This window comes from Accipiter gentilis, chromosome 7, assembly GCF_929443795.1.
Source record: "Accipiter gentilis chromosome 7, bAccGen1.1, whole genome shotgun sequence".
In the NCBI taxonomy this organism is placed as follows: domain Eukaryota; kingdom Metazoa; phylum Chordata; class Aves; order Accipitriformes; family Accipitridae; genus Astur; species Astur gentilis.
The window spans coordinates 33,090,731-33,112,920 of record NC_064886.1 but is presented as its reverse complement, the minus strand read 5'-3'; the positions used below and the strand labels follow the sequence as shown (position 1 = coordinate 33,112,920).

Genomic DNA, 22,190 nt, shown 5'->3' with positions numbered 1-22,190 from the left:
AGAGTCTAAATTAGTAACAACTTTGCTGATTTTATTCCAGCTGTGCCAGCTGTTTGTTTATGTAGATAGCCGAACAGCAAACACCCACAGAGTTGTTAACTCTGCAAATCTTCAGTAAGTATTTCCTAAACTACTGCTGACAAATTTCTGACGAGACCTTAATCTCTGTAAAATCTATTGGATGTTGTCAAAGCACCATTAGTCAGCCTGTCATCGGGCCTGCTTTGTGGTGTGACTCAGAGATTTGCTTTCCCATACTTACTGAAGAAAAGTGAAACTGGGAGAACCTCACACAGCGAGGAAGCTGCACACAGCCCCGAGCCGCTGATAAAGCTGGTGGATGGTACACAAGTGCCCTAAGATGTGATTTCAGAAAGAAGCCTGAGCCTGGAGAGGTTTCTCCTTCTCTGTTGTTTGTAACTTTGGAAACAAGTGAAAATTACCTCTTTTCAGTCTTGGGAAAGCAGCAAATGTTAATGCTTTTCTGCCCCTACTTCATACAATGCAAAAGGGGAAGGGCGGTATCATGAAAGGGGTGCTGCACAGTTAAAACACGTAATTAGTAGGAAGTAAAACAACACACAAAGTCAGGTCCTAAATGAGCACTGCTTTGTCACGTTTAATACTGGAACTGTTCTGGTTTATACCTGCTTTATACCTCCTGATATTCAGTATAAATCCCTAAATATTTTCACTGGGAAGGAAGCTGGGGCTGGAGGAGAGCAGGCTGCCTGCTACAGCTTGACAGCATCCCAGGGTGAAGCCTGCATTTTGCTGCTGCTTGGCATCTCCCCAGTTCTGGAACTCAGTAAGAACTCACGTTATTTTCTGAAGCTGAATTCTTTATCTCTGACCATCATATGATGCCAGCCTGGACTAGAAGAGTTGCTGCTGTCAACAGTAATGGTGGCAAAAAAGTTCCTACATCTTCTGAAAATGGAAAAAACCCACCCCATAGCAAAAAAATCACCTCTCCTGTCAGCATACAAAGCAAGGACACCAGGCAACAGTTCAAACAGAGCCCCTGCATACAAACAAAGATGCCTGTTGGGGCTTAAGGGGGAAAAAATGGCACAGCTGTAGCACCACATTAGTGAAATTGTGTGAGCCTTTTTATTTTAAAGGAGGCAGACAGATGCCACCTGAAACATAGGATGCTTGGAAATACCACACACACACACACACAATTAAACCACACACGTTCTTTGAGCTTCCTTTCTGAATCTCCTTAGCACAAATTACATTAACACTGCTAATGCTGATGGACACCAAGTGAAGCTGTCCTCACAATGGTTTAAACTTGTACAGAACTAAAGGGTAGTTCAGCAAAACAGAGTTTTTGAGGCGGCAAATAACCATTTCTTAGAAATCACGTCTACATTTGTGACTGAAATTAAAAACAGTCAATAATTGTGGATATTATTTTTGTTGCCCAAGTTGGATCTCATTGAGCCTAATTTTCATGCATGCATCCAGGTCACTTTGTAGGTACCCGTGCCCAGCCTAACATCTGCAAGGAAGCTGCCAGCACGAGGCAGCTGTGCACAGGGCAGACAGGTACAAGTCTGGAAACAAGGGCTGAGTGTCTCTGCAATAAACCGAGTCTCATTCTTCTCAGATTGGTAGTCTTTGAAAAATGCCTGTAAATATGACCCATTTTTAAAATAAATGTTAATCAGTTGATTCATTAAAAGGTGAAGAGGCGTTTAACATAGTGCACTGCATATTTTTGGCACAGTTTCCACTGCCTGAGAGAAAGCCAGTATTTTGTCTTTTGGAGATAGACTGGTTGTGTAAAATAGCCATTTTTTTACAGTTCAAAAGATAATTGAATTCCCTGATTCACAAGCTCTTGTTTTTCATCTTCTCTTTCCTCTAGCACGTTATTGCACAATCCCATCTGTTCCTTCCTAGGCTCCCAGGTTAGACCTTGCTTATAGGAGTGGGCTTTGGACACTAGGTAGTGTAAGTGGTCTGACCAAATTGAAACAGTGCTGCAGTCACAGGACATAAACTGTGATTAGATAATCTGATGGCCAGTTGCTTATCACTGGTTTTAAATTGAAGCCAGGAGCCAGCTGGGTTAAATTTCTTGTTGGATGCAAAAGAGATTAGATGAGTGGCTTGTAGAAATAGGAAGTCGTGTATCTCATCTTCTGCCATTGGCGGTGAGGGCTAACCCTGGGAGTCACTTTGGGGCAGGAACACTGATGACTTTTGGCCAGAAACAGCCGCACCACCGAGTTCATGGCGGTGGCAGACATGGCTCCATGGCAACCTCGCTGTCACTCAGCCCTCTTAGACCGACTGTTGCTGCACAACAGAACAGCGTAAGAAAGGAAAAGCTGAAGAAGTGGTGGTTTCTATTATTGGAGGGCAGCATCAGAAGAAGCAGGTCTTTCTTTCCTGGCAAGGAGGGTAGGACTGTTTCAGGCAGAAGGAGGAAATGTTGCCCATGCAAAGCCTGAAAGAACTCATTTCAGATAACTCTAACATGTCTGTGTAAGAGAAAGCAATTTCTTCATCATCAACAAAATGCAGATCTTGATAAACCACTGGCTTAAAATTTTAATGCAAGATCTCAGAGTGGAAAATACTTTCCATATAAACAGTAAATAATTAAAGAAGATTTTCTTACCAAAAAAGTAGGAAATCTGACTTTAAATCGGTGTGAAGATAGGAATCGTAATCTGCAAAAACCTGAAGGCATTAATCTTTTGAGAAAATATTTGCATAAGCATATTATAAGCTTGTTTGGGGATTTGTTATGCACTGGGTGGAGAGTATATTATGCAGACAGTAATGAAAGAAAAATTAAGATTTGTAAACAAGTTCTGTATTATAACTGTACAATATATTGCAGGGGTTCAGGTAAATTTGTGGTACCACAGGGAACTTGCATGAGAAGCGATGCTTTCCCATTGTACAAATGGTCGTATGTTCATATGGGCAGGCTAGATGAAATTTTCTGTCACACAGCACAGGAACTTCATCAGCTTCTTCCCATGCTTCTACTCTAGAAGATGGTGCAAAGCACCTTTGGTTTTGCCCTTCAAAATACCACCAGTGTGTGCCGCTCCTCTTTGTAGAAAAAGGCTGTGCATTTGAAAATGAGAAATGCTGAGGAAATAAATCATGAGTAATGTGAAGGAATTTTGTTCTCAGATATGTCTACAGTAACATTGGTAATGCTGTTGGGGTAACAGCTGCAGTGGTACTTAGTACATTCATGTCCTAAACCCAGTGCTTTAAAATTTCACTACAGCGCTTTCTGTAAAACTTAGAATAAACAAAAATGTCCACTGATCATACTAACTAGTAATGGTTATAAAAAAGAAAATACAGGCTAGTGGCTTATCTCTTATAGCTGGCAATTAGCCATGACTACACTCAAATCACACAGCACATTTTTTTATGTAGTACAAGGGCACACAACTCTCAGAAAAACAAAAAAGGAGTCATGGTGCTTGGCACTATGCAAAGGACACACAGACAGGTGTAAACTGTGCCTTCATGGCCATGGGTTAGCAAAAAAACCAATATATGAGCAAACAGACCGAAAATCTTTGAGAAGCCTCCTTTTATTGAAGCAAAACAATGTGTTGCAATATACAAAAATTGATTATTTCAAGCTGGCAGAGATATTAGAGAAACATTACGGAGATCATCACATTGGCCGCTAATTCTTAAAAAAACTTAACAAACCAAAACCCCCACTAAAAAGAAGTCTTCCAAGCAGTTTTGATAGTACTGTTTTAATAAATTTTTATGAGATAATGGTTCCCATGGCAGCAACTTATAAATACAGATGGGCAGATTGATTTAAATGAAACAGAGAGAGTCTATACTAAGGAACTAAAAACACCACCCCACCACCCCCCCGCCCACCACCACCCCCAAAATTATAAAATTTTGTCAATAGCCAGAGAAGCTACCTTAGACTGTCCAATCCTTGGTGGACACATTTTGACTATACTAGATTTTCTTAGTCTGAAGTGAAAGTCAATGGGGAGAGTAATGAGGCAATGTAATGCTTTACCTTTCTTGTCTTTTATAATAATTTAGTTCAAGAAGGCTTTGGGAAAATCATGCTTTTATTTCAAGATCCAAAAAATCAATACAGCAGTATACATTTAGTGCTTGAGGGAAAATTTACTCAAAATTGTTTCATGATGAAAATGCCAAAGGCAGATGCTTTTGTTCAATCTGTTTCTTTGAAGGGACCTTGTAATCTTAATTCCAAGTTAAAGACTTGTGGCCATTTTATCAAACAAAGGCAGCACATCTATCTTTCAGTGATTAAATGCTAGGGATCTATGTATAGTAAATCAATGAAAAAAACACCAGTATTAACACATTTTAACATCGGAAACTGTATAATTACTTTGGACAAACAGCTGATTCTACAATGTATGAAATACTTTTACTCATATACCTACAAACTCTATCTGTTGCTCTTTGCCTAGCCAGTGCTCTCCCATCCAAGTGCAGAAGGTCACAGAGCATCTCAGCCAGCAATGTTCTAGCTTCCAAAAATTTGGGGGAATAATCAGCAGAAAAACAGATCCAGCTGAACTTAGAAAAATTTCTGTGTTGATAAATCACCATTTCCTGTTATTTCTGGTTTTGTGATGGCACATATCAAATGGAAGCTTTCTATTTAGGAAAGCAGCTGAAACTTGTGAAATCTTATATCCAGGTAAGGATTTACTAAGGAGGGTCTATGCTGACCTTAGTCACTCAGCATTAGACCCTGTTCCCCATTTCATGTCATGACGCTGGCAGCTCAAGATTTCTTACTGTGGTTCTCAGTGTAGCTCTGTGATCCCTCATGCCAGCCCCAGGTGATCAGGTGTCTCTGATCAACTGCATTTTCCTAAAGCGGGAGAAAAGCTCAAGCACTGTGCAGCAGTCAGAGAGTAATTTAGCTCTTTTTTTGACACCCAACCTGGGCTGGAGGGCAGAAGGGAGGGGTGATGCTCCCCTCGCACATGCCGTCATCACAGCTGCAGCACCTTTCCTTTTCCCCCAGTTCGTATTTGGACTGCATCTGCCCCTGTTAACTTTGGATTTTCATCTATTGTACTGTAAAACCAGGGGAAAACATCTTGACTTGTGTTCACAACAGTTATGTAATTTTCATTTAATAAAAGGAAGGTTTATTAACCTAACATTATTTCTTTTCAGCTGGGATAACAGAAGCTGTAAATGCAGTCACTGACAGTGCTGAAATCTAAGATCCTGCCTGGACAGCAGTATAAACACTTAAAATATAGAGAGATGAACAGCAATAGAAAAGTACTGGTAACAATTTATCAATGCTGTTTTCTTGTCTAGATGTAAAGCGACCAATTGTTACAGTACCTTTTCTGTTAATATTTCCAAAGTCTTTTCTGCTAGGTGAATGAATGTCTGTGTGAGAAAATTTGAGTTGTTTTAAATTTTTACAATAAGAATAAAAAGAGCTTCTTATGCAATTTAGTTACTTTTGGCTAACTAGTACATATAGCCCGAGGAGAGACAGAAGGTCCTATGAGGAGCAGGAGTACAAACTGCGTAGGAGCTGGGCAGAGATACACAGCTGAGTCTCAGAGGTGAGGTAAAGGAAATTTTCCTAGGGACCCTCAGGGGCTGTCTACAGCTGGGTGTAATTCAGAAAGACATTGACTGGATTCAGAGCAAGACTGCAGTTACTCCCCCCTCCCCAATGCAAGGACACAACAGGCCAGGGAATGCTTGTGTTCAAGTGCTTTTTTATTTTGCTTTGTCTCATTCTGCAGATTTGAATTTTCCCTATTTAAACAGCATATTGTTCTACTCAGTGTTTGAGTAACGATTACAGATTGAGAGCCCTTACCATGCTTCTTGTGCACTCACACAGCAGATTTAAACCAGATTTTTGACCAAGAATCTGGCTAGTGCAGAATCCCATTGTGTGTTGCAGTGTTGCATCTCTTGTACACCTAGGCTGCTACAGTGGGGATTTTGAAGATGCCAAAAGTGCAAAATCAGGCCTTCAACATCACAGAGGATGGTTTTGACCACAGAGAGAAGTTCTGCTGGGAGACAAGTGACAGTAATGGTCAGTCGAACCTTGTTTTAGAGGGAAAGTCTCTAAACTAGTCTCTCGGATGTTAAGGTCTACCCCTGCATTATCTCAGTTGCAGAGCCAAATGCAGTGCAGAAAGAATCAGAATTATCTATGTGTGCAATAAAGCTGGTCTTGCTCCCAGTCTGGCTGCCAGTATCATTCCTGTGGCTGGCATTTCAGCTGGCTGCCAGTATAGCCACCTTGCAAATGAATTTAATTTGTGCATAGTGCAGAAGTTTCATTCTTTCAAATCCTGAGACAGGAGAATAGGATATTTTAGGTAACAAACAACATAAAATAAAACATGTTAGTTTGGGGTTTTTCTCCTAAGGAATGGAGTCTTATTTTCTGCTGAGATTTAATACAATGCAGGTAACTCTTCTAAATCTCAGTGATTGTTTTTGGAAGGCGGGTAAAATGACCAAGGGGAAGAGATGAGGAAATTAAAATAAACAGGACAAAGAGGCGCAGAAAACCCATTTTAGAGAGCAGATACTACAATGCAGGAGACCTTTTCTCTAAGGATGGCAAGTGTATGGGTAGGCAAAGAGGAACTGGGAAGGATGAATGCCCAAAGCCACTAATGACAGTATTTGGAAGAGTCCCTTGAAGGCTTTAGTCTTTTCTCTCTACTCCTGACAGGAGAAGAAAGGCAAAGTGAGCTTCCCTGCCTCCTCCTGCTAATCCTGTTGGACTCCATGCAGAAGACAGCACCACTAGGGGACTGAAAGCAGTAAAATATTTTGCTCCAGTTTACATTAAAAAACTTGTTCAATCTGCATGAACTGAAGGAAGTTCCTTGAAATTCAACAGCTTATCAATGATAATGTCTAAAATGGGGCTTTATCCATTAATCTGGAGCCAAAAATCAGTATTGTTCCTTGTGAAATGAGCAGTCTGTGAAAGAAGCTTCTGATTCTTTCATTATATATTTTGTAGTAAAGTTCTGAGACCCTTGGGCATAAAAACATAGAGCTAGAGGACGACTACTTGACTTTTCTAGTTTTCTTAATTTACACACTCCTCTCCAGACTTTCTGAAATCAGACTTTCCCTCTGATTGCCCTGCAGCTTTCACATGCTACTTCAGAGCCAGCTGTGCATGAGTAGCTGCAGTTTTCTCCCAACTTTTAGTCAACAATTTGGCCAACCAAAAAAGGGGTTTAATCATGCATGTTTCTTAATAACAGTGCACTGATTTGCTATAACAAACATGAACTTCAAGCTCCAGGTCCTTTATGATCTTTCTCCTGCCTCCTCTTCTCGCTGCCCTGCATTCCTCTCTCTTTCCCAAGGGTTTGTGGTGGAAGCAGACCCTCCAGGTACATTAGCCAAATATTTCACAGTATCACAGTACTTTCTTTTGAGATCAGTGCCAGAACAACAGAGAAGTGGCATTGCTCAGCAGCAGCAGAGCGAGGACTCGTGCTTTCCTGCCAGGAAGGGCGGGCAGCGGTACCTGCGATGAGCTGCCAGCTCAGAGCAGTACTTATCACTGTTTTATTGAGGCAGAGAGCAGTGAAACAACATATTCAGGTCACAGAGCAGAGCTCCTCTCTCCCATTCTTCACCCTGTATTTCATGCTACTGGGTATTTTCTTTTGCTGCTGTATGGCAGTTACTGGCCACGTGAACCCTGGCCTATAAATTGTTGGTTTCTTCAGGTAGCTTATAATTTTGAGGCAAAAACAAGTCAACCCCGAGTTCTGAAGAAATCTGTGTGAATGGGAGCAATATTCAGCAGAGTGGGACGAGTCCAAGGACTGGCGTTGACTACAGCAGACCGTGCCTCAAGGTTGTTGTTGAACACCTTCTCCATTTCAAGATGCAAGTGGAAAGCATCTCTTACAGGGGTTGTAGCAGCACGGCAGGTTACATGTGATTTTTGAGCAACCATTCATTTAGGGGAGTTCTGTTGGAAAAAGACAGCAATCCCTGTAAAAGGTTGTATTTCCATTATACAGCTTTTAGCTTCGAGGACTTCTTGTACAAGAAGCCGGCGCCCGAGGTGATGGTTACCAAACCACCTCTCCGGTTTTGGGCGCAGCTGCAGAGCATTCCCAATGAACACCACCCCTGAGGTGACAAGGAGCCCAAGTCCCGGCCCTCGCCGGGGTCTTTCCCTTGCCAGATCTATGTCTGAGAGCCTGAGGAGGGGAGTCGGGAGGCCCGCGGCCCACGGCGGGCCTCCCGGCTCCCCTCAGAGGGCCGGCCGTTCGCCCCGCCCCGCCATCGGCTCCCCGCGCTGAGGCGGGGCCGCCGCGTCCCTCCGCAAGGGCCCGGCTCGCGCGGCCCCGCCGTCACGTGACAGGCGAAGTCCGGCGAAGCAACATGGCCGCGGCGGTGGGGTAAGCGTCGCTCCTCGGTCGCGGTACCGCCGGCGCTTCGCGATCCTCAGGAGCCCGCCAGGCCCTGCGTCCCGGCCCGCGGCGAAGCTGCGCGTCCTCCCGGCTCCCCCCCCCCCCCCCCATCCTCCCTGGGGTGCTACGCGGCGGCGGCGGCTCGGTTCTGCGAGGTCTCGCTGAGGGGCCCGGGTGGGTCGGGGGTGCTGCAGGGCGGCGGTTGCGCCGAGCCGGCTGTGGAGGGCCGGGCCCGGCGGGGCGGCAGGCTGTTTGGCTGAAACGAAAGCAGGTTTTGCGTGGGGCGGCGAGGGAGCTGTGGAGGGTCCCACGGGTGCCCTGTCCGCCGCGTCGGCTTGGCAGTGCCTCCCCCCGAGCCGTGGGTTATCCTTGAAGTTGCGTTAGGGGTGGGAAATCATGCTTAAAGGTGGCTGTGGATTACTTAGCATAAGGTCTCTCCCACGTTTCACAGCTAAATTCAGCCATTTCTTCCAGTGCTTTAAGAAGGTGCCATTAAAAATGTATCAAAATGAGGGGGGAACTTTTCATAGTTGCCAAGAACTGGTCACGCTGGGACTTGGCTCAGACTCTTTCGTCTTTGGGCGGAGGTTGCTCCCCTGTGAGGTCCTCTCCTGCCCTTGGTTTCCCCCAGCGCTGACCAGGTGTTCCCTGTGCAGGGACACTCCTGCCTGGTCCTGCGGAGAGCGTGGTTGCGCTGGGGCAGGTAGGTGGGACATGGAACGGGGCCAGGACTTCGAGTTGTTGACTTAGTTACAAGGAGCACCAAGTCCGCTGTGAAGAAAACATCCCGTTTACGCCTTAAACAGCAGTAGCTGCTTTTATTGTTTCCCTTGTATCGCTTATTTGCTTGTGTTGCTGTTAGCATAGGCCTCTTGCACTTAACATATTTGATGTGGAAACAGCATTAAAAATTGGCTAGACTTCAAGCTGATGTTGATCACTGTTACTCAAACCAAAAATAAATAAATAAATAAGGCCCAGTCAACAAACAAACGATATCTTCTTGAAAAGTAGTTTCAGTGGTTTTTCATCTTCATTGAGATCTGGATCCTGTCTGTGGGACCTCAATAGAACAGAAATGGCAGTCCATGAATTTTCTTCTGAAAAACCAGAAGTACAAAAGGTTAACTGAAAAATGGTAGGAAAACCAGAAATAAAATAGGATTTTTGGCTACCACTGTGCTGGGGTGGTTCCATCAAAACAAATCCAAAATGTTAGATGGATCGTGCAGTAACAAAATGTAAGCTCTCTGAAAATACTTCTGAAGTAAGCATTGAAAATCAACAGTTCCAAGCAAAAGAAAAATGTCCTTTAAAGAAACAGATGTAGTGTAATGTTCCTAGCTACATTGCACTTCCAGTATAATAAGAGAGTTCTTGTGTGGTCTTGGGCCTAAGTGATCATAAAAATTGTGTGTGACAGCCAGCAGGGAAACTGTCAGCTACTGTGGGAGGCCCTTACCAGACTGAACAGTGGCTGAAGTCTGGTACCAGACTAGAGAAAATGAGGAAGCCGATCTTGACTTGTCCTGTCCCGGTCTTGGAAGTAGCCATTTCTGACACTTATTAATGCTTATTTGCAGAAGCCTGCATAGCTTCAAAGAGGTATGCACCACAAAGCAGTGCTTGCATTAAATACGCTTCATTATCAAATGTATAACTCTGCATGAGAGTTTTGAGTTGAGTTTGTGGCTGGAGATCCCAGCGTCCTTGCACTAACAGAAGAAACACCTTGAAGGACTAGCCGATGTATCGTACTAATTAAATTCTGATATTTGTGTGTCTTGTGTGATATAAACTGTGTGGTGAGAGATCACAGACAAAAATTGAAAGCTTGTAATTCCCTCTAGAAAGAACTGTGTGGTAATATTGTTAGGTGGCAAATAACAGAGTTTTGTGCTGATAACACTGTATTTGCATGTGTTCTTGCAGGGTTGATTCAAATGTGAGGCGGTTACATGCATGTACCCACTCAACTTACTACAAGTGGCATAGCAATCTTATATTTGACAATGAAAAAGTGCTAAATAATAGTCATGGCGTAGACAGTACTGCATAGTAACAGGGATTTGTAACAGTTGGGCTGGAACGAATACGGAAAAAAGACCAGGCCAGACATAACCTACTTACCTGCCATGGATTTCTTAGTAACAGGGCAATGGTCACAACAATGGTTATACAGCCAGTCCTGTGGGTGAAGACTTTTCTTGTGATCTTGAGTACTGTGAGAGTTCTCTTCCTAAATCATTATTTGCAGTAGAAAGCCGGGTGTACAGCCATACTCTGTTGTGTAAAACTTAAATTTCTCTGTCAGTGCTAGTCTCTGAAAAGAGCTTTCTATGCAAGTTGTGGAAAGCTCGCACTGGGCTCATGTGTGCGGGGTGACCCAGTCTCTGCAGGCAGAGCAGCACCTGTGGGTGTCTTGCCATGCTGTTAGTCCACTCGTGAGGGTGCCATCAGTTTGGTATCTGAGTGCTTGCAGGAGGAAAGAGAGAACAAAGTCTGTGGAGGAAGCAAAATTCTCTAAGTTGAGTCCTCTCTGAAACCTAGCTGGTTTTCTCCGCAGAATTTCAGTTGTGAAAGTAGGTCTGTTGCCTGGCAAGCTTGTACTGTCCAAGGCATGAATTAACATACGAGTGCTCAGCAGAGAACCTGAGGAACAGAGCAATATTTGCAACAACACTCAGCCCAGCCCTCCTGCATTCTGCAACCCTTGCTGTGGGGTCCAGTATGCTCAGCTGCTGTGACTGTTACAGCAGCTTTAAAATAGAGACCAAGGTCAGGCCTGTGAGAAAACTGTGTAAGTCCAAAACAACTGTACAGGGCCAAATTCTGCTGTTGATGAATATTGTGGCATCAAATTCAAGCAGGGAAAGTGGAAAGAACATAGTTTTGCCATGGGCTTAGATAAAATGTGCAGAACCATCATTTTGCACCAGAATGAATTTCAGCTTGAGTGTTAAGATCCCAGTAAAAACCTCTCTTAAGTGGCTTAGTGAGACTACCAGTAGGAATTGCTGCCTGACGTCATTATTTCTCCTTGAGTCTCATTTTGGTTGTCAAAGGCTTTAAGTGCAATAAAAGCATTAATAATAAACTTAATGGAGATGAAAACATGCCTTTGTAGCAGCTTCCTGTGAGCTCCAGGGTGTAGGAATAGGCCTGGAGAAAGAGGGAGGTCAGAGTCTTTTTTTTTTTTTTTATCACAGCAAAAAACCCTCAAACTTGTGAAGAGGGTAAAATTACAATGAAGGTGACTTTTTTCCTTCCTTTGAAGCAAAACATAAGACAGGTTGTGCTACAACCTCTGCCTTTCTTTGGGTTTGTTCTTTTTTATCAGCAGATAAAAAGATCTGAGAGCAACCTATGGCATAAGGGTATCTGATGATGTTCTCTCTTCCCTTTTATGCTTACAATAAGGTGAGCGTATGATTTCCAGGCCCCTGCATGGAGTGACTCCAGGGGGTGATCTTGCTTGGATAATGGCGTTTTCAACCTCTTGTGCATTGCTGAGTTGGTGAGCCACAGCTTTGCACCTGAAAAGCCTTGCGCATATTCAGTTTAAGGTTCGCTATCTGATTTAAACCTTTCAGTAGCTTTTTGCTAGGATTGTATGAACTTGCTTCATTCTTCCTACAGGCACGAGTACCCCAAAACAAAAGCTTGTGCTGTCCTTGCATGCTATGCTGATGTGCAGCAATAGGTAGTCTGCAGCCCTTGTAGTGATCACCCGCCATGGTGCTGGGTTATCAGGTGTTTGTGGGAAGTAATAAAAATAAACACATTTGGGTTTTGTGCACCATCAGCTGAACCCCTAGGCAGATAGTTTGAAAATTGGATTAGCAAGAGCAGTCTTTCACCTTCTAAAATTACTTACGTTGTTATAACAAGTAGTTATAAACAAGTAAAATAAAATATTTTATTAGCTCTTTTATGCTGTGTCTGCAGTAAGAAATTATAGCGTTTACATTTCTGATGCTGATAAAGTCTTTCAGGAGGTTACTTTATGCAGCTATAAATCAAAGGTTACCTTTCAGATTGCATATGACAACTATATAATAATTAAGATGCGGAGCTCTGCTTCTCTAAGGTTAAGTCCCTTGGTGGTTCATTTGTTGTCATCTTAATGTAGTAACAATTTAACTGCACCTTTCTGTCATCTGCTCTAGAAGCATATCTGATAGAAAATGACCAGCCAGCCAGTCAGTCTTCAATAAGCTGAGAGAAGCTGAGGTGGAGGGACAAACTGGACTTAAATCATAGGATTTTATTGGTAAAACAGTATTCATTTGTCATACTGAAGCTCCAAAGCACAGCTTTGCTATATTAAGCATTAAAAAAAAAAAGGAATGCTCTTTGATTCTTCTCTCCTCACCTGATTTGAAAAAAAAAAAAAAAAAAAAAAAAAGAAAAGAAAAAAAATCCCACAACAAGTTACTGTGCTTCTACTGGTAAAGCTCCAAAAAGTGCAGGTATGGGCCTATAACAAATGTGAATGAATCAGCAATATATTCTTATAGTACTTTAAACACCTTAAATTGCTTAATAACCAGTTTATTTTAAGGGAGAGCGCTCTACTTTCAAACTGTACTCTCCCAGTTGCAGCTCTGTTGAGTACAATCTTTCAGAAACTTTCTGGGCTGCCTCAGCACATTTGTGCTGCCTTAGGAGCAAGTAGTGATGTATATAGCAGGAGGTCACTGGTACCCGGGACATCCTCCTGTGGCCATGTGTGCGAGTTCAGTCACTTGCTGAAGCTGCTTGTATGCATGCAAGAATAAACATACGTACGTAGAAAAAAAATTTGCCGATACCGTGTGAGTATGGGAAATGCTGTTGTCCTGCATCTGCTATCCGTCGTCTTTTCTCTCCAGTCCCTCTTTCAACTACTGAACATTTCCCAGAAGGACTGTCTGAAGTTTGCCAGACTTAATGTAACCTTCCACTTCTGTTTTCAGTAACCCAGAACTCATCTTCTTCTCTCCTGTTTTGCCTTTACTCAGCCAACCTAGGCTGTTGTCACTTTCTGCATCTACTTTTCGCGTTGCTTTACCTAAAGGAATGTAAAAGTGACCTGCTGTGGGCCGTAGCTGCAGCCAGCCCTGTCTCCTGTTGCCATCTTTTTCCTTTGGTACTCATATGAGCAATGTTTGATCATTGCTAAAGAATGATCCGTGTATACAGCATCTCTTCCCCTTGAGTGATTAGCATCTCGTTTGTAGAGTTGAACTAAACTTCCTTTTGTGTTCTGGACTAAAGTAACAAACACCGTGTATCTGAATCATGCTAACCGCTGTCTTTGTCTTCCATTGTCAATTAAAAAAAAATAATCTTTTCTAGACCCTCATTTTGGCTGGGAAATGAGACCTTGAAAGTTCCTGTAGCGCTTTTTGCCTTGAATAGAAGACGACTGTGTGATCGCCTGAGACAGAATAAGGATGTCCAGAAGAATTCAGTTGTTCTGCTGCAGGGTGGAGAAGAAACCCAGAGATACTGTACTGATACTGGTATCGTGTTTCGCCAGGTAAGAGCTGAATCAAAGCTTAAAATCAAATTAAGAAATTCTCTTCAACTGCATGAATTTTTTAATGACTTTTAATTATTTTCCCTTTATGTCTCATGTGCGCATTGCCTTGCTTCACTTTAATTGGCTCCTTCATAACATTGCCTCTTCAGCTTTGAGTTACTCTCTCTTTCAGTGCTTTAGTATGCAGGCTCATTATCTGGTTTAAAAGGCCTAAACCTGTTCAAGGCCCTACTGCCTACCAGTGTTTAATGTAATATTAAAGACAACAATGGAATATTTCTTAATTTTTTCAGTTTTGTCTGTGAATCAAAAAAAACACCTTCTTTCTCTAGTGAAACAAGTTACAGTGGACCTAAACTGAATTAATTCATAGAAAAGCATATTTCAAGCTTTCGTAAACGGCATATTCCACAAAGCAGGATGTATCTTAGAATTTACAACATGTGTCTTCTCAAATTAGACTCCTCCTTAAGTACCCATGTGTTCTTCTGTCACAAATAGGACTTAATAACTTGTTAATGTCATGCTGAACGTATTCATAGTCTTTGGGGAAGCTGGCATAACAGAACTCTAATTATGCATACCCCATACTTTGCGTGGCTGCTACAGTACTTTGTTTTGTGAATTTAATTGAGCTGTTGTATGTTATGAAGAAACAAATAGAATAAACTATAATCTAGATAGCACATATCTTAATGTAGTTATTGGTCTGGTTTTGGAGGAGATGCACCTTTCAGGGTATCAGAACATACGTCTGTCCTTACCAAAATTCATCTCTGCATTGTTAGGTGTTTTGTTGTTTGGTTGCTTGTTCTTAAAATAACTCTTGGCTAAAGGCTGTTCCTAGTGCAGCTTCCTCTTCTCTGGGGGAGGCTGGGTCTTCACTTCAGCACTCTGCCATCACAACCCAGTGAAGCTGCGCTCTGCTTTTGCCTTGTCTCATGTGGCATGATTATTTCTTCCTGATACTATGTTCCCTAATTCTAGATTGGAAGAATGTATTTTATTGTGCGGTGTATGTTTATTGTGCTGAGTTGACCTGTTTATTTCTTATGGTAGCTTACTAATCTCTGATCCTTTCCAGTTGCTAACAGAGGGATTTGTATTATTGTAAACTAAAACTAATCAGTCTGAAAAGCTTTAGACCTAAACCACTTCCCCCTCTCCAAAAGTGAGAGAGATCTCTTTCAGATACGTGGAAGTAGGAATGAGTATGTACTGTAGTGTGGTTTTTAGAGCTGGTAGAAGTGAGGGTTTTCTTTTAAGAATATATTTTGTTTTAACCTAGGAGTCTTACTTTCACTGGACTTTTGGAGTAACTGAAGCAGGCTGCTTTGGAGCAGTAGATGTTGATACTGGAAGATCCATGCTTTTTGTTCCACAACTCCCTGAAAGCTATGCGGTTTGGATGGGAAAGTAAGATGTCTTTTAACTGTGTTCCAATATATCTGAGTACCTCATGTAACGTAACTGTCTGTAGAGCTGGAATGCTATCTCATTTTAATCAGATTGTACCAAATAATTTGGTGTGAATTGTAGTGATACGTACATACAATGATACAAAATGGGATCAATTGGTATTGATCATATGATATCAAATGATCCACCACCATTTGGTAGGGAATATCTTTAGAATTGGAATCTGTGGATCTCATGGTATCCATGAAAGGAAGCTGAACCATAGAGAAAAGTAAGTCTTGTGTTAAGACCGAACAAGTTAAATAGTAAAGCAAGCTTTTCCAAGTTGCTTTACCAGTTTGCAGCCACCTTAGCTAATGAAGCTTTTTGAATGCTGGAAGGTAGTTTAGCCTCTTTGATACTTTTTTTGATATGAACTGACAGACTGGGGAATGTGATTTTTAATTCTGTTCCGTGAGTATGCCATAAACATATCTCTCCCTACCCACATTGGTAGTAAATATTGCTCAGTGCCACAGTGGTGGAGGAATTGATTTATTTATGTGTTCATTTCTTTTCTCAGTCTTAATTGTATTTATAACCTCTAACAAACTGTAAATTTTTTTGTTGTCTGTGTTGTCTCAGAACATTAGATTACTTCTAATTTAATATTTTGAGCTCAGGTTGCTTCGCTTCTAATTGAAGCTATCACTTATATTTTAATGCTAATTTTGGGAAAAGGAAAACAATCAGAACCAATCCCATATGCTGAACTGTGCCAGACCATATGGTAGGGCACGGCTGCTGTCTTCTTAGAGAGTTTATATGAGTATCACTGTCTTAGACCTGCCTGGGAACTGAAATTGTTTGTGATAGCATAAAAATGTGAATACTGCTGTCTGAAATATTTCAGCTGAGAGCTGCACCTGTCTGGGAGTGTGGGTTCTGCTTAACCCCCACATGTACTCTCTAAAGTCTGTTCCCTAGTGGTGCTTGTTCCCATTTATAGACAAAGCTTTTTCCTCCTCCTAAGTTCTCTTCTGCTAGTTCAAATCAGCTGTTTCTTACCCATGCTGCTTGTCCCTAATCTGAAATCTTGAAAAGGCTTAAAAATATTATTGAAATTCCACCGTCTCATTTTGCATTTTCAAATAAAATATCTTGGTGTTTATAAATGGTGGCCTTTTTGATTTGTTTGTGCAGCACTTGTTATTGGTTCGTTCACAGAATTACAAGTCTGGTTAAAAGTGGTTTATTGTTGCATCTTATTGCAGAGTATAACAAATTGTCCTTATCACAGCATCCTTGTTTTCTAAATTCTCCTTCTTGCCCTTCCTGAATCCCTCGGTTTGAATCTTTGTTTTCTCTTCTGTCAGCTGTGGTCATGTACTTTTTCTGCTTGTCAGAAGGAGGATGGATGAATAACTCATTTGTGAGTCAGTAGCAGTTCTGCTTCATAAGTTGGTTGGCAGGGGGTACTGCACACAGCTAGGGATTGTGTTCCTTCCCAGAAGACTCAATTTTAAGTCAAAATTAGCACTGAAAGAAAAACACAAATAGGTTTGCCTTTCATCCGCTGCTGTTTATCTACTGTAGTTTGCCTTGGAAGTGCTTGTTTTTGTGCATGTGGAAGGCACTATCTACCCACTGAAGCAACATTCATTTAACATCAATGAAGCACAAATCAATTCAATGCCTTGTACAATATTTGCGAGGTTGGTATTTAACAGAGGTCTACAGCTGGTCTTCTAGTTCATAGCACAGGGTACGCTTACTTTGCCTGGTGTTTATATTGCTTTCTATTTGACAGATGTGGGAGTCTGCTATATGAGTTTAGGCAGAAATGCACATGTTCTCTTAAAATTAATGGAGAAGGCTCTTTACTACTATTTTGGTACTACTGTATTACTAAATGTATTTTGATGTATTGTTGTGCTTTCACTTCTGAAGGATGCATATTTGAGTTGTTTTCAAAATGTAGCTTAGGTAATGTGCCAGTCAGAAGGGTTAATCTTTTTGCCTTGAAGTAATGCAAAAGTGGGGTGGCTTGACTTCTTTCATAATTGATTTTGGCCAAACTAAGACTGCAATGAAGTGTCTGAGAGCATTTGCTTGGAGATGAACAGACTATTAGTTTACAAATGAGACCGTGAACACTGTAATTATTTTAGTCTTGCCAACTGTACTTGTTTTTATGAACAGTTTTGCATGCTGAGGTGGTGCCTGGGGAATCTGCAGAACAGGTGAATGCGGAGATGATGAACACACCACTCTGGGCTGTGGTCTGCCAAGGACCCAGCACTACATAGTACGGGTGTTGAGGGTGACTACCAGTTCTTTGGAAGTGTTGCTTATCTTGTAGGACTTCTTGCTGAATGTGTATGCTCTAAAGATCTGTGAACAGCTGTAAGGCTACCATTCAGAAGTCCTTCAAGCCAAAATAAACTCTGCACTTTTAAAAGGGAGGTGAGATTAATTTTAACTCGCAGACTATGGATGTTCTCCAAAAAACCCACAACCTCTTAAGGTGGCAATCTCAGAATTCTTATGAGGGTAATTGTAGGACTTGTGGCCCTACTTTCCTGTTGGGAAGGGATTGCAGCAACAGTCACTCTGTTTTTAAATTATGAGTGTGGGCATTTCTCTAAATGTTGAGCTAGCCCATTTCTTAGTTGTTGACTGGGACTTTTCAACTAAGAGAACCACTTCGCCTATCTCTTGATCTGTACCTCTGTCCCCTGGCCCTCCAGTTGTGTGTAAGGCAGAATCAGACTCTCACAGGATGGCTTAGTGGGTAGGCTTTTGCGCTGCTGAAGTATTTTTCTATTCTTACTTTTGGAGGAAGAGTTTAAGAAATTAATCTGGTAATGTAAGACTGAAAAGGCTTCAGAAGCATAACTGTGTTGTAAATGCCCCTCCTTCTCGGCATGGTGTTACCTAGTCAAGTTTGTGGTGCAAAGCTGTTAGCAATCGTTTCTATTCCTATGAAGCATTAAGTTGGTATGACTGCATGTCTTGCACAGAGACTTCAATTTCACTAATTAATGCTGCACCTGCCATTTACCTCCTTAATTATAAATGACAGAACTAGTCAGTGTGCTGATTAAAGATATTTTATAAAGTAAAACATACTGTACAGCAGCTGCTTTCTGTGGAGCGGATGCCAAAATAACTTAATTGCCTTGCCACGTAAAGAGTGTTTTTAGTGGAAAACAAAAATATTTAACGCTTTCGTGCTTTAACTTTAGAAATACATAGTAAATGGGACAGAACAATATTTATGTGCAATTTCCTGTGTTTTCTTTGAAGCCCTGCTGGCTGATTGGTAAGTATAACAACATTAATCTAGCTTTGCATCCACTGTGAGTAACGTTGTTCCATGAATTTGTTTGGAAGCTATCTGTATTTGCAAAGTTGAACCTTGGTGTGGCACTTTGGAGCTGTAATAAAGCACAATGAAATGCTTTGCAAGTGTTAATATCTCTGTGACCTAATGAGGAAGCTTTTTAAACATTGTCATCATTTTCTACGTAGGTTACAACCAAAATCAACCTTTGGTTTTGGTGATTAAACTTGACTGACTTCAGCAAAGCTGAGAAGTTTTACTGCCTTTGGAAAAAAGTGCAGAAGTGTGTGGTTAGTTTTTTTGTTTGTTTGCTTTTTTTCCCCGAAATGCTTTTGTAATTAAAAAAAAAAAAAAAAAGAAAAAAAGAGCTTTTCAGGCTATTTAGGCTTTTACCTTTTTTTTTTCCCTCTGTAGACTGTATGTGACCATGAGAATTAGAAGCTAAAAAATTGCTTTCTTGATCTCTTTTTCTTAATAGGGATTGGTGGAATTTTGTGGCATTTGTATTTTGAATAATTGTGAGTATTAAATTGTGTACAGCGTGGTATGTTTATCTGACTACATCATGGTGGCTGAGACTGGTGCATTAATTAGCACTAGGCATGGCTACAAGAAGGCAAGGTCTACAGTGAGCCCATTCTACGCAAGCCGAAATTGGAGACAACTCTTTGGAAAGGTAGTGGAGTGTGTGTGGGTGTTGTAGGGACCAAACTCCACTTCACCTTAATTGCTCTTCTTGATGTAGATTTTGCAGGAATGAAGGACGTTTTCTAGATTAGTTTTATTGATGTGGTGCATACAGGTCCTCTTTTCTGTAGCATGTTCTCGAGCTGTGTATTCAGATAGTATACTCTAGAAGGGTCTTTGGTTTTACCTTCTGAACTGATCTGCCATATCATCCCTTGGTATTTTTTCTTGTAATTTTTTCTCTACAATGAAATATATTTAGTGTTTTCTTTCTCCGTGTCCATCAGTTTGATCTCTTTCTGCCAGTTGTCCCTTCCCCCTACCCACTGAATCATTATTTTGCTGTTTAAAAAAACCCAACAGTTTTTAATCACTTTAGGTCATCTTATTACTGTTTTGTACCAACTGGCAATTGCAATTTATCTGCAGTTTGTTACCACCTGCAAATGCCATCTGTGGATCTCCCGAACATGTTCAGTCCTGCTTCTTTTTATGAATAGCATCACAACTGATTTCAGTCTTTGCAGTATCCCACTAATCAAGACTTGCAGTCCATTGCTGTTTATCACTTTAACTTCTGAGAACATCAGTCTAAATTGATACAGCACTTTTCAGTGTGGTGGTTGGAGGGTTTCCCAGCCCTTGAAAAGCTCATCTTTTTATCTTTTTTTTTCCTTTTTTTTTTTTTTTTTTTTTCCTTTTCTGCTTTAGGCTTTTCATTTTTTGCTATGACTAGTCATTGGGTTTCAGGTCACATCGTAGTGTTCCTGTCCAAGCCAATTTGAGTTGATTTTGGAGAATAAGAGTCTTGAGAGAGATTTTTATCAAATATTTTACTATTATTCAGATAGTACATCTGTTGCTTTACCCTTCATCCGATCATTTCAAAACTGTACAATAAAGCTGGTTGCTTTTGATTGACGAGACTTACTTGTGCAATTCCCCATGCTACTTATTTTCCATGATTCCAATTCTCTACATAGTACAGTGATTTCCATTTTCTGTCTCCCATTCATTTGTTATGGTATTTCTCTGTGGATAAAAATTACTTTTACAGAATAATTAGTGTCTGGATTGCTCTTGCCACTTTACTGATGATTGTTTTTCTCTAAACAGTGCTGCTCAAATGCTCTGACTTCTCAACTCATCAGTTTAGTCATTGTCCCAGTATTCTCATTGTCCATGAGCCTTGCTGGTCCAGGATGAATGTGTATTGTTTCTATGACTTTTACTTCAGTATTTATTTTTATAAATCTTTGCTTTCTAGCTGCCTAAGTTTCCTTGTATTTCTTGTTGAGAGTGTTTTAAACAATAATAGCAATTTATATCAGTCCATTGATTTGCAATCTCTACCAGCATACATTTTTAACTGGATGCACAAGTTGGTGATTTACTAAGTGTTAAAGTGCTTCTTTTTCATCTCTTTTTGATTCGGGTGTATTGAGAAATAGAACCAGCACTAAGTAAATCTGCTTGACAATGCTGCAGTTCTTTAATATCCTGATGTGGCTTCAAACCACAGCATGAGAAAGTTAAGTCTTGCCTACGCGTGTCTCATTCCTGCGGTACAAGAGGGAATGTTGATAACCCCCACCAGGCATTTCTGATTTTATACTGTATTTAATGCGCTAGCGGGAGTATCAAGTTCAGTGATACAAACTCCTGATAACATTTTGAAATATCAGAGAATCCAAGTTTTCTTTTGATCAGGCGTGCCGTGTGTTTTTTCTTCCGAGGACTGGGCTGCTGCTGGTAGGAAGGTAAGCTGCAGCAAAGGAAAAGCCTGTGGGGATTTTCCAGCAGTGCTCCAACAAGGCTCTGCACCTCCACGCTGCCTTCTGCTGTGCAGCTGCCCGCTTTGAGGGCAGAGCTCTCTGCTTCTTGTCGGCCTGGATTTGAGAAGGCACTTCAGTGAAAAACCTCTCAAGTGATTCCTACAGTGGTGCCTCTATTCCTTCACTTCTAAAATTCCATGTTCTCAGGGCTTGATGTTAACTGTTTTCTTCAGGTGTTTTATTCCCTGCAACCTGTGCTGCGTCTGTCTGTACGCTCGGGAAGGGCTCTCTGAAACAGTGTTGTCTCTGTTGAGAACCATACAAAGAGGAAAAAACAACCCCAACTGTTCTGTTAAAATAGGACAGGGAAGAGTATAATCAATATTAATGCTTCTTGAAAGCTAAATGTGAGTGAAGAACAGGCAGATTGTGTTTTACGTGCTGTGTACTCCTTTGCCTGTGTTCTTGCTGGAGCTCTGGGTGTCGGCAGGTATCGCCTTGACCCTAGTCCTGGGGGATGCCCCATACTTCTTCGCCTCACAGGGGCAACAGGGCATAGTGAATCGGCTCTGTTTTCATGGGTATGTTCTGCCTATTCTTTGTGCTCGATGAGTTGTTGTGGCAAGTTCCTTTAATTTCTTTGTGGTTTAGTTTTCTTTACAAGTTGTAAGGTGAGAATACTATCATCCCCTTCTTAAAGGTGTTCAGGTCATCTTAATGCTGCTTTAAACACCAGTACTGCTTTCTTTCATGCTATTACCGAATAATGTGGGAACTGGGGGACATGCTGCACACATTCCAGAGCTTGCTATAGTGCTTTTATGGGTGGGACGTAAAATATTGCTGGTTTTCCCCCCAATACAGGCTTTTTTCCAGAGTAAAAGCAGAACATTCGCTATTGCCAGATTCAGTATGTAACTTTCTCAGTTAAGAAACATGAATTGAGGCCAGTGTTTGAATGGAACACTGTTATTTTATGGTGACCTAGAAATTACACTTACGCTCTT

At 41.4% G+C, this 22,190-nt stretch overlaps 1 protein-coding gene across 2 annotated transcripts in view; it reads left to right on the top strand.

Annotated features, from left to right (window-relative positions):
• Positions 1–22,190, top strand: part of PEPD (peptidase D) — a 175,983-nt gene that overhangs the window by 23,726 nt on the left and 130,067 nt on the right. Inside the window, exons 1-3 of one of the 2 annotated variants that reach the window (XM_049805308.1) lie at positions 8,356–8,438; positions 13,791–13,974; positions 15,266–15,393. In XM_049805308.1, coding sequence (XP_049661265.1) covers positions 8,422–8,438; positions 13,791–13,974; positions 15,266–15,393 — 329 coding nt within the window. In that variant the 5' untranslated portion in view covers positions 8,356–8,421. Of the gene's footprint in view, positions 1–8,355; positions 8,439–13,790; positions 13,975–15,265; positions 15,394–22,190 lie in introns of those variants that run through there. The other variant, XM_049805309.1, reaches the window with a different exon arrangement.